The sequence below is a fragment of the Stegostoma tigrinum genome, chromosome 1, assembly GCF_030684315.1.
Source record: "Stegostoma tigrinum isolate sSteTig4 chromosome 1, sSteTig4.hap1, whole genome shotgun sequence".
NCBI lineage: Eukaryota > Metazoa > Chordata > Chondrichthyes > Orectolobiformes > Stegostomatidae > Stegostoma > Stegostoma tigrinum.
In genome coordinates, this window is record NC_081354.1 from 28,430,209 (window position 1) to 28,443,331 (window position 13,123).

The following is a 13,123-nucleotide window of genomic DNA, read 5'->3' on the forward strand; positions in this document are numbered from 1 at the left end:
AAGAGATAGATAGAGCTCTTAAAGATAGTGGAATCAAGGGTTATGGGGATAAGGCAGGAACAGAATACTGATTGTGGATGATCAGCCATGATCATAATGAATGGTGGTGCTGGCTCAAAGGGCTGAATGGCCTACTCCAGCACCTACTGTCTATTGTCTATTGTCTATGTTACTCTCCGTCCTAATGAAGAACTCCATTATATTATGGTCACTCTTCCCCAAGGGTGCTTCACAATATTAGATTGCCAATTATTCATTTCTCAATATAGAATAACAAGTCTAGGATTATCTGCTCTCAAGTTGTTTTCTCAATGAATTGATTCAGAAAATCATCCCTTAAACACTACTCAGCACAATTATAACTGATTTGTTTTGCACAATCTTAGAAAATTGGGCAAATTCAAAGTTCTGGAGTATGTCAGGTACAGTGGGTACAGAATATGGGAGTCCAGCCAGCAATGCATTAGACTAGTAAGCTCAGAAGTAAATCTGGATGAGGCTTTCAGCAGCACAGTAGCTGAGGCAGGGCTCAGGCAATATAATGGAGATGAAAATAGTCATCTTAGTAATGTTACATAAATTGGTTGCAATCACATTTTCGGGTCAAATACGCCCAGCGTTTACCTGTTCAGTTGGCTTAACTTCAGATAATTGTCAAGGGAGGGTGATGGAATCTCTGGTGACGTAGTAGTGAAATCTGTGGCGGGACTGAAGCTAATAGTTTTAGTCTTCCCAATTTATAGTGAAGGAAACTTCTGGTCATCCAGTACTGTATTTTGAGTAAGCAGAAGAATGTCTGACAATTTAGAAATAGTGCAGGTTTCAAGTAATGGCTGAGTAGAGCTGGTCTTCATCAACACATATGGGGAAATTGATGTGCTTTTAGATGTTCTTGCTGAGAAGTAATATATGGGTGAGAAATAAAAAGTTTAAGGATAGATCCTTGTGGGCCCCAAACCTGTGTAGGCATGAGGAGAGGTAATTGATATCAATTGCCTGACTATAATTAGATAGACAAGAATGGAACCAGGAAAATACAGTCCCATCTAGCTGAATGACATTGGAAAGGTGTTACAGGGATTTGATGTGATGAACTGCATCAAAGGGTGTAGGCAAATTGACAATGATATTTGTCAACCATGATAGCTTACCTTTATCATAGTCAATAGAATGTCATTTATGAGGTTATTAAGAGCAATTTTGGGGTTTTCAGTCTGCTGTAGCACCGAGTGGAGGGAATCAGGTGTGGAGCTGAGAGGACATATTCAAGGACTTTGGAGAGGAAAGGAAAATAGAAAATACTTATCAGAGTTTCTCCAGCATTTTCTGCATTGGTTTCAGATTTCCTGCATCCGCAGTATTTTGCTCTTGCTTAAATTACAGAGGTTGTTACGCAGCGCTCATAAAGATATCAACAAGAGCCAATTTACTGACATATAGGAGGAGAATGATATGAAGCTGAAGCAAGGAAATCTGGAGTATTGGGTAGGGACACAAGATCAACTACTCATACAGGCATTGAAAAATCTAGCTTGACAGCAATGACAGGCAATTAGTGCGGATGGAAATCTCACTTAAATTGTTACAGATGAACTTTGTCAATTCCTTGAACAAGAGCTCTACCAAAAAGGAACCGGCAGTAACAGTAAAAATAACAATGATACTTCAGTATTCACAGAGAACAAAACATAGTCATGTGCACCCCATTTACTCATTCAATCTATCTGCAAACTTCAATGCTTTTCCCTCGATAAGAAAGTTACTATAAACATCCAAGTAATCTGCACCCATTGTATATGAATTATGCATATATCTTGTGAACCGAAACAGATATTTGCGCCTTTTGCACATGTTCTTCTTTCATCATTTCAAATAACTAATCAAGTATTCGGTGCAATGAGGCTTGATAGGAATTATTAGCTGCTCGATTTCACAGAATTAAGCAACAGATCAGCAATTATAATTAAAATTGCTTAGTTACGTAAGAACAAATTATTTTGCTGCAATGATACAAAATAAAGAGCAACCTATGCCGCTCCATATGAATTTTAAAAAACACTATTACTTAAAGTAACATTTTCTTCAAAATCCTCTCTGTGGGGAAATTTGTCAAAAATCCTGAAATGTATAAATGACTCATAGCCGTGCTACATGATCCACATTCCCAAAGGTCTTGCTAAAATACCACAAATGCATTTTAAAATTTTAAATATTACTTAGCATTTGCCTGTGCATTCGAATAATTACACCATCTAGAGTTGGCAAGCATTCAAATTGTTCAAACATGCAAATATTCGTATATTAATTTAGGCTGGTTGGTGGTGCTACTGATCATATTACCAACATCTAATATAACTGTAGCCAGTCTTGGTACTCTGTAAACCTCAATCATTGCTTGTGATGAAATACCCTGAGAAGCTACATTAATGTGCTTAACAGAAAAGTGAGTTTCTTTTCCCAAAATCAGTGGTGCTGATTGAGTAGTTACAATCATAATAATAAATTTTCCACTGGAAATCTTCTCAAGGAAAGTAATAAAAAAAATACCAAATTACAATTGCAATATTACGAAATACTAAGAAAATCTAGAGCTAAAATACTGGAGTACAGCATAGATTATGATGTGATTTAGATGTTCAGAAATGATCATTCAGTGAAGCTTACAAATTTTCATGCACCTTAAATCAGGTTACTCCAGAATACCAATAGCAGGTCTATATGAACGTTAGTCAAGTTACTAATACACCAATCAAATAACTGAGACTAGGGTAGAGGTGTTGGGAGGTAGGATAGGATTTTCACTTTGCAATATAATGTATTTACTTGACAATTTGTGGTGTTAGTACAATTTTGTTCCAATAGAGATCAAATAAAATCATGGTCAGGCTGTTGCACTATACCTTCTCATATCTTCCTGGATGAACAGTGCGATCATTTGTTTAGGGATGAGGAAAGACAGTGTTGTTTCAGCCATCTGTTCCCTCACACATAGCCACCTACCATTAGCTGTGGGCAATCTGTAGACTTTCCATATGATATTTTTAAAGACTGCAATAAAAAAAGAGATCAATAAACATATTATAAAGTAATTTAAGTTAAAATAAAATAGGTAAAACTCTAATTACAGATATCTATGTGGTCAACAGTTTGGCTGCTCAGTAACTGTACTGGTCTATTTGACCAATCAACCCTAAAGATAGCGTGTGATCTGTCAATAACTGGTACAAAGGGCTTCAGCAGCTCATCCATTAAATATTCATCTAATGATCTTACAAAAGTTTATTACGCACAATGCAAAATACAGATCACCCTTCATTAGTAGGCCAACATGTACTTAATTTGTAGGATATGCAAAATGTCTGCTCTCAGTTTATAAATCCTCAGGAAAAACACCAACAGAACATTCAATTATACAGCTGTGTTCACTGTTTTTCTTTGTTCCTACAGCTCTCACTTTCTTCTTTATTGTCAATACCTTCCCATCTGAAATGGCATCCAGTTTGCAGATAACTTTTAATTACTGACTTAGAGAAGTTTGAACATTCTTGAGTCCTAATCCAGCATCAAATGACAACACTTGGGAGTGTCTCATTTTCTTATTGTGTTTTCTTATTTATTTTGATTTAAAGATTCTGTCCCCTTATACTGTCCAAGTATTAAGGACTTCGCAAACAGATAATGAAAGCAAAAAAAAAGTTTGAAATACTCAGCGGGTCAAGCAGCACCCTCGGAGAAAAACAGTTAATATATCACATTCATGATGACAATTCTTGAAGCTCTCCACAGATACTGCCACACTTCAGCTTTTATTTCTGATCCATAATCTACAGTATTACACTTTTCTATTACAGAAACATGTTTGGCAAACCCAATAAGATCATTAATTAAAGATAATCATAAAACCACAAGCTGTTTGGCCCACTGAATCAGCTCCACCTTTCATTTATGGCTGATATATTTCTCAACCCAATCCTCCTGCCTTCTCCCCATAACCCATGATCCCCTTACCAATCAAGAATCTACCTATCTCTGTCTTAAATATACACAGTAACTTGGCTTCCGCAACCCTCTGTGGCAATTATTTACACAGATTAACCACCCTCTGGTTGAAGCAATTCCTCCTCATCTCAATTCTCAACAGTCATCACTTCACTCTGAGGCTGTGCCCTGGGGTCCTAATCTCCCTTACTAATGGAAGCATTTTCCCCACATCAAGTCTACCCGGACTCCTCATTATTCTGTAAGCTTCAGTCAAATTGCCCCTCATCTTTCTAAACTCCATCTAGCACAGGCCCAGAGTCCTCAATCACTCCACATATGACAAGCCCTTCATCCGAAAAATCATTCTTGTAAACCTTCTCTAGACTCCCAATGCCACCACATCCTTCCTTTTATACAGGGTCCAAAGCTGCTCACAATGTTCGAAACGTAGTCAGACCAGTCTTACACAGCTTCCAGCTGTACATTTCTATTTTTGTATTCTAGCCTTTTTGAAATAAATACTATCATTGCATTTGCCTTTCTACTTGCTAACTGAAGTTGCAAGCTAACCTTAAGAAAGTCCTGACCAGGATTCCCTTTGTGCTTCAAACATTTAAAGGTTTTCTCATTTAGAAAATAGCCTATGAATCTGTTCTTCCTACAAAAGTGCATACTCTCATACTTTCCAAAGTTATATTCCACATGTCACTTCTTTGCTCACTCTCCTATCCTGTCCATGTCTTTCTGCAGCTTACCTGCTTCTTCAACACTGCAGGATTCTCCACTTATCTTTCTGTTACCTATAAACTGAGTAACAATGCCCTCAGTTCTTTCATCCAGATTGTTAATGTACAACATGAATAGCTGTGGTCCCAACACAGAAATCCACTAGTCACCAGCTGCCATCCTAGAAAAGATCCCTTTATCCCTACTCTCTGCTTTTCTGCCAGTCAGCCAATCCTGTATCCATGCAGAGATAATGGGAACTACAGATGCTGGAGAATCCAAGATAACAAAGTGTGAAGCTGGATGAACACAGCAGGCCAAGCAGCATCTCAGGAGCACAAAAGCTGACGTTTCGGGCCTAGACCCTTCATCAGAGAGCCTGCATCCGTGCAAGTATGTTTCCCCTAACACCATGGGGTGTTATTTTGTTTAGCAACCTCCTGTGCAGCACCTTGTCAAAGGCCTTCTAGAAAACCAAAGAGACCACATTTACTGCATTTCCTTTGTCTAACTCGCCCATTACCTTTGCAAAGAATTCTGTCAGATTTGTCATGCATGACGTCCCTTGATGACTCCATGAAGACTCAGCCATATTTTGCCATGGACTACAAAGTACTCCACAAACTCATCCTTAATAACGGACTCCAAAATCTTAACAATGACCAAGGTCAGACTATCCAGCCTGCAGTTTCCTGTCTTCTGCTTCTCTCTTTCTTAAACAGGAGTTAGCCATTTACCAGCCCTCTGGGACTCTTCTTGACTCCGGTGATTCCTGAAAGATCACCACCAAATCATCCCCAATTTCCTCAGCTAGCTCCTTCAGAACTCTGAGGTGTAGTTCATCTGCTCTAGGTGATTTATCTCCCTTCAGACCTTTCAGCTTGCCCAGGACCCTAGTGATGGCCACCATCTGCCCCCTGTCTCTCTTGAAGTTCTGGTATGTTGCTGGTGCCTTGCACTGTGAAAAGTGATGTATGTACTTATTCAATTCCTCTGCCATTTCTTCATTCCCCATTACTATTTCTCCAGCTACATTTTCCAGCAGTCCAATGTCCACACTTGCCTCTCTTTTACCTTTTAGATATCTGAAGAAACTTTTGCAATTGTCTTTGATTTTATTTACTCAATTACTCTCGTATTTCATTTTCTCCCTCATTAATGTGTTTATAATTATCCTGAAGAAGGGTCTAGACCCAAACATCAGCCTTCCTGCTCCTCTGACGCTGCTTAGCCTGCTGTGTTAATCCAGCTCTACACCTTATTATCTCTATAATTATCCACTGTTGTTTTTTAAAGCTTCCTAATTCTCTAGCTTTCCACTAATCTTCACCATATTGTATGTTTTTTTGTTTGTTTTTATGCTGTCCCTGATTTTGTCAGCTGTGGTTGACTTACCCATCCCTTAGTATGTTTCTTCTTCCTTGAGATGAATTTCTGCTGTGCCAAATTATGCACAGAAACCTCTGCCATTGCTGCTCCACCATCCTTCCTGCTAGCCTTCCCTTCCAATCAACACTGGCCAGTTACTGCCTCATATCTTTGTTGTTTCCTTCACTCAGTTGTAAAACTGTGACATTTGATTCTAGTTTCTCCCCTCTTATGGTCACTGCCCCCTACATTCTATCTTGATTTATGTCATTGCATAGGTACTTTTTGAACGTTTCATGCAGAATGTATCTCTTAGTTCTGCTCATTATAACCCTTTTCTAGAAAGAGCTTTGGTGTTATCATTCCAGCTGCAAAAACACTATTCTTTCTACTGCGTCACAGATTTAGGAAAGCATGATGATTGGCTGACCTGGAAACCCAGGCATTTTGCCCCAACCTAAGAATCTGAGACTTCAGGGATTTAAAAAAAAATGCAATCTGCAAAACTATTACAGATGAGAAAAGCTAATCAATTCATTACAATCATTGAACAGAACAGAACAGAAAAGTTACTCCACTGCAAAATGTTTTTCCCCCATCGAGAAGACCATTGCACATAACAATAACTGCATGTGAAGCAGAATTTGCCAATTATTATCCAAAATTTACCTCTTCATGTTTTCAAACTATATTCCCCTACTAAGTGTCAAAAATTAAATTTAAATAATATTTACCTTTTTCACTCTCTACACACCTTGTATCACTTATCTTTCATGTTCCTTTCTGGATTGAAAGATCCAAGTTTCAACAGCCTTTCCTCAAAATCCAGTCTTTTGACAATAAAGGTCAGCCTTTTATCTTTTATATGCACTGCCTTCAGTGTCTGATTGCCTCTGTTGCATTTCATTAACCAGACTGGATGCATTACTCATTGTACAGTTCAACATGAGTACCGCAGAATTTTATTGCAATTTCCTTTTGCTGATAGTTAACTGCTTGGGGATGTCTATTAGCTTTATTATATGATGTTCTGAATTGATTATACATGCTGAAGACCTGCTACGTCCCTTAGATCTTAAGTTTTATTTTAGCTATTTCAATAGATCATAGAATCCCGACAGTGTGGCCCAACACATCCACACTGATCCTCAGAGCATCCCATCCAGACCCATCCCCCTATAATGTACCTAATCTACACATCCCTGAACACTATGGGCAATTTAGCATGGCCAATCCACCTAGTCTGACCATCTTTGGACTGTGGGAGGAAACCAGAGCAGCCGGAGGAAACTCACTCAGATATAGACAGAATGTGCAAACTCCATACAGACAGTTGCCCAAGGGTGGAAGTGAACCTAGGTTCCTGGTACTGTGAGGCACCACAGCTAACCATTGAGCCACCATGCTGCCCCAATAATATTCAAAAAATGTCTTTTTGTTTGGACAAAACCCAAAATCAAGTTAAGCAATGGCCAAAGATAATATTTTTGACAAACATCTCAGCACATTTTGTATAGACGTGATATAAGACAATGTGTGGCACAGTTACATTAAGGATTACACAAAAGGATGTAGGGAAAAGCCAACTGCATTTTTTTGCAAACATAAGTTTTTAGATACAGTGTGCCATCATCTGAGTCACCAAAGAACCCACAAAATGTTTAATTCTTTCTTCTCTCCCACTATGTCTCAGTGTTGTTGCTGTTCTGCAGCTGGGGTGGAGGGAACCTACTCAGCAATGGCCTTGGAGGTTTGTTCCAGTGACCTTGAGAGCATATGGATCTGGATGGCCCTAATGTACCAAGGCATGCTTGTCCTTCCCAGGGTTGGAGAGGGGCAGGCAGGGTAGAAGCGGAGGGACTGGCCACCTCTGGAATGTTACAAGAGGAAATTTCTGAGGGATTTGGCTGTGCTTCTGACACTGTCCCCTGTCTCCTTGTGTGAAGAGGACACCTGGAATGAGTGTCAGTTTTCCCAGTCGCCATGCTTATGATCATGAGGACCAAGGGCTGGGGCTGTGAACTGCAGGTGGGTATGAGTGCCCCTAAGATCCTGAGGGCGCTGGACTTGGTTCATCTGGCAGCTCCTGACTTGTCCATAGAGGCAGTCAAGTGATCACATGCATGAGGCAATTGGGTCTACACTTACAACATTTGGGTTCTGAGGGCCATGACCTCCTTCATGCCCATTTGCCACTCATGCTCCTCCCCATGTACATGGACAAAGTCTCTGATTTCCAATACCATAGAGTCCTCTGTTGCCAAGCAAATGCTTGGTCTCTAAAGTTTTTCATTGGCCAGCTGCAGAGCTGTAACAGTGAGGTGCTCTCTAGCCTGTGCTCCCAAACTTATAAATGTGCTGTCAGTATCTGAACTGGTGGGGGCGGATGCAGGACTTTGTACTGTCATTCTCAGAGTTCAAGGTGGTGGCTTCTGGGAGAGCAGCTGTTTCTCCACTGACTCCCTGGATATCCCACTGGCATCTAAAAGATACAGGACAGGAGGTGTTGTGGCCAATAGTTAGAAGCGAAGTACAATCAATTACACTGATATAGAAATCATACGAGCATGGCCATGGATTGAAAAGTGGTATTTACTTGGTTGGTAGGGCATTTACATCTTGGCATACTACTGCAGGAGCGGTTCTAGCCTTCTCCTGCAAGGGACAGGGTTCTCTCCTCATAGGATGTGAGGAGCCTGATGGCAGGTCCTCTCCACCCATCCTGACTCTTATAGGCTGTTTTCTCCTCAATAAAGACAAAGGAAGGATTAAGGAAGATTAAGGGAGATTAAAATAGCACCTGCCCCTACACCTCATCACCCCCTCACCTCTATTCAAGGCACTAAACAAACCTGCCACATTAGACAGAGATTCACCTACATATCATCAATGTGGTCTATTGCATTCACTGCTCCCAATGTAGCCTCCTTTACATCAGTGAGACCAAGTGGAGGCTCAGAGACTGCTTTGTAGAGCACCTGTGCTCTGTTCTTGACAAACGACAACACCTTCTAGTCGCGAGCCGTTTCAACTCCCCCTCCCACTCCCTGGGTGACATGTCCATCTTGGGCGCTCTCCAGTGTCACAATGATGCCACCCGGAAACTGGACGAGCAGAACCTCATATTCCACTTCGGGAGCCTACAACCCAATGGTCTCAAAGTGGACTTTACCAGTTTCAAAATCATCCCACCCCAAGCCGCCTCTCATCCACATCTCCTTGACCCGACACAACATGTCCATCTTATCTCCCACCTCATTGACCAATCCCACCACTCCCTGCCTGCATGCACCCATCTCCTCCTCTCTCTATTTATTTCTCAGGTCCTCCGATGCTGCCTGGCCTGCAGTGTTCCTCCAGCTCCATACTGTATTCCTACAGCTCCACACAGTGTTACGTCTGACTCCAGCATCTGCAGTTCTTACTATCGCTAAAATAGCTGTTAGCTCTGGAGGAAATGGTTGAAAGGTGCAAGGTGTCCAGGGAAATTGAGTCTGCAGTGCAAAAGCAATGGAGGACTGGTGGTGTTCGAGGCTGGGGACAACAAGATTGAGTGAGGTAAGATGCTGCAGGCAATAGCAAAAATGGTATGGCATGGTACAGCATGAGCCTTATTGGGAGGTGGTTGCAGTAGCAGAGATAGAGTGAGTAACATAGCAGAGAAAAGACAATGGCACTTACCCGGGTGGAGTTGAGAAGGTCATCTTCCCCATGCTTATCCTCCCCTACCCTTGCACATTTTTAATCCAAACAATTGTTCAATTCCCTCTTGAATCCTTAATTGAGTCCTGCCTTCACCACATGACTAGTCTGGCAGACTGGTTCCCTCTGCCAGTCCAGTGATAAGAGAATGGCCCTCCTCTGGGCCACCCCATCCACTAAAACCTCCAGATTCTTGTTGCAGAATCACTGTACCATTATTCCCCTTCTCTGACATCCATATGACTGTTCATATCCACTGAATGGACAGTTGTTCTTTGAATGGAAAATGGTAGGAGGCAGCTGTCACTGGGTGAGAGGAGCAGAGTAGGTAGTTAATGAGCCAAGTTTGGTAAGATATGGTGAGAGATCTCACTAGGTCTACTGAAGCGAAACCCTATATGAAACTTAACAAAATTGACACTTAGCCAAAAAGAACATAAGACTCAACTCCAAGAAGCAGCTAGCAACTGATGATGAGAAGCAAATGAAAGCAGAAATGACAGTTATCACAGAACAAAAAAAAAGCAGAGTATGAAGAAGGGAAAAGTGTGAAATCTTTCAGATTCAATATTTAGCAACAGCTCAGCATATTCTATAAATTATTACATTGAGCTGAAAGATAAGTGATTCACTCGTGTCACCAAACAACTCCTTCATTGCCAAAAAACTAAAGCCAGAAGTAGTAACATGTTCGAATGAGAAAATCAAAGTAAAATAACAGAAAGCCAAACTTCACTTGATAAAAGGTCATTTCACTTTGATAAAACTGCTAAATCATTGCCACACTGAGTAATGGAGAGCCAGCCAGCTTATAAAATTTCAATTCTTTCTGTAAAAGTAAGCCCACATTGCAACATGGGGCCTGAGTACAACATATGCAGTGAACATGATGGACCAGCTAATTCATTACAACTGTTTACAACGAGAGAAGATATTCCTTCATCGCTGACAACTAATTAGAACAATGTGAGGCTACCAATTCCACAGAGTGGCAGAACAATCATCAGTCCCATAAGTACACCATTCCCCATCAGGGCCAACAGAACAGCAACAGTTACCATGGCAACAGCACTCATCATACGAATGACATTCCCAGGTGACAAAGAATAACTTCATGATATCAAACAAGCTGCAAACAATGCATGTGTACCATTAGAAAGCTTGCACACTTTAAAGATTATATGTGCAATGCATGTGAAGGTTCAAATGGAAGTGGTCCAGAATATTGTTTTTTTTGTTCATGCATGATAATAGTCATTGTTCACGAGTGATAGCTTTCTTTGTTGATCATGTACAATGCTAATGAAGCTATATTTTTTTTTCCATTTTTATTACGTGAAGGTGATGTTTGGAGAAATGATTTATACTGACTTGCCATATGATATCTGATGTAGTTGTTTTCAATTTAAGCAAGAGTCATAAAACACAATCCATGAAACAGAAACACATTGGCATGAAACTGGACAGATAGCTGAGCTAGATAAGACATCTGCAAAGAAGTAAACAAGACACAGTTACAAGGCGGTGAGATAAAGGGCATTCATTCGATACTTGAACATTTGTCTAAAATGTGCATTGATGATATTGAATATAGACTGCACTTAGAGAAGCACAGTTTAAAAAACTATAAGAACCACAATGAAATATTATGTTTAACTTCATCCAGTATTATATTGAAAGAGTTCTATATTTGTTCAGAAAGTAGAAAAGTACACTTTGTGAACAGACAAAAACCACAGTTTCCTTAAAACTACTGAACAGTTTCATTTAGGATAGCTAAGTGTGAAGCTGGATGAATACAGCAGGCCAGCAGCATCTTAGGAGCACAAAAGCTGACGTTTCGGGCCTAGACCCTTTCTGATGAAGGGTCTAGACCCGAAACGTCAGATTTTGTGCTCCTAAGATGCTGCTTGGCCTGCTGTGTTCATCCAGCTTCACACTTTATTATCTTGGATTCTCCAGCATCTGCAGTTCCCATCATCTCTGAATAGTTTCATTTCATAGGTTAACCTCCCAGTCATCAATTGCCCCATTTTAAGTTATCACCCACACTGAAGAAATGCTTCAAATGGGGATTGAGACAAAAGTCATCATTGCAGCAGTCAAAGTAGTGCTCCCAGTGGGAGGTTTGAACAGAAGAGTATCAAATGGAAAGCATTTTGTCTGCAATTGTTGAAATTGTTGAGAAATGCTCATAGCATACAGTGTGTCATCACAAACACTTCAGGGGACCTTATGGAATTTTCTCTCAGTTCCATTTCGTCTGATTAATAGCAAAATTTTTTGTCTTGTGGTTCTTTCCTGTTTGAAGTTTTATTTGTCACTATAACTTTTAAGTAAAATCAAAATAGCTTTAAGTACTGATATTTATCTCCAACAAAGGCCACAAAATTGCTCAAAGCAATGAGATTGAGTCATCAAAATGACATAAGTAGAAGAAAATTCTAAGAAGATAACAATGATTCAGCTCAAATTATAATCATCACAAGAAGGTTTAGTCCAATAACAAATACTTGAGTTGCAGACACCTTTAAATGTGAAATGCTAGATGGTGAGTGTAAAATCTTTTCAGCTCTTTCTGCCACAAATTCATGCAACTCTAAGTCAATCAACAAAAATGCTGCATTGTTGGAGGGCAATACTTTTCAGAGAGAAGTGTTTCCAAGGTTACACAAACTGCGGATGAAGTAGCAGAAGTATGGAAACTGAACAATATGTATACATCCTGATGTATCTTTCCACCGTGTGGCATTTTTAGCAAGATTTGTTTTGCTGAAATCAGTTGTGTTCAATAAAATCAAATCCTGCAATGCTTTCTTTAGCATTGTAAAAGGGAATTGTCAGGCTTGGTGACTTCTTTGGGGTTGGTAATATAGAATTTGAGAAATATGTCATTGGTAAGAACAGTGTAAAATTTAAAACTAACAATCAGGGTTGTGGGGAATTTAGCTACATTGATTTAGATATTAAATACAGTGAGTCCAAAAACAACTGTAAAACATCAATCTTATTTAGAATGTTACACTTATCTTAGTTGATGCATGATTTCTTAGGAATCCTCCTTCTCATTGATGCCAAAATAACTACAAAACAATAAGATACAAGAGCAGAATAAGGCCATTCGGCCCATCATCTCTATTCTGCCATTTCATCATAGCTGATATGTTTCTTAATCCCCTTCTCCTTCCTTCTTCCATAATTTCTGATCAAACAAGAATCTATCTATCGCTGCCTTAAATAAACTCAGGACTTGGCTTCCACAAACTTCTGCAGCAATGAATTCCACAGATTAACTACCCTCTGGTTCAAGAAATTCCTCCTCATCTTAGTTCTTTCACTGAGGCTG

General features: G+C 39.9%; 1 protein-coding gene across 9 annotated transcripts in view; it reads right to left on the reverse strand.

Annotated features, from left to right (window-relative positions):
* Positions 1–13,123, reverse strand: part of inpp4b (inositol polyphosphate-4-phosphatase type II B) — a 698,832-nt gene that overhangs the window by 182,047 nt on the left and 503,662 nt on the right. For all 9 annotated transcript variants that reach the window (XR_009443252.1, XM_048533451.2, XM_048533444.2 and 6 more), the window contains one exon: positions 2,901–3,048. Coding sequence is in view for 8 of the 9 variants with exons in the window: in XM_048533451.2 (XP_048389408.2) it covers positions 2,901–3,048 (148 nt within the window). In the remaining variant the exon portion in view is untranslated. The remainder of the gene's footprint in view (positions 1–2,900; positions 3,049–13,123) is intronic.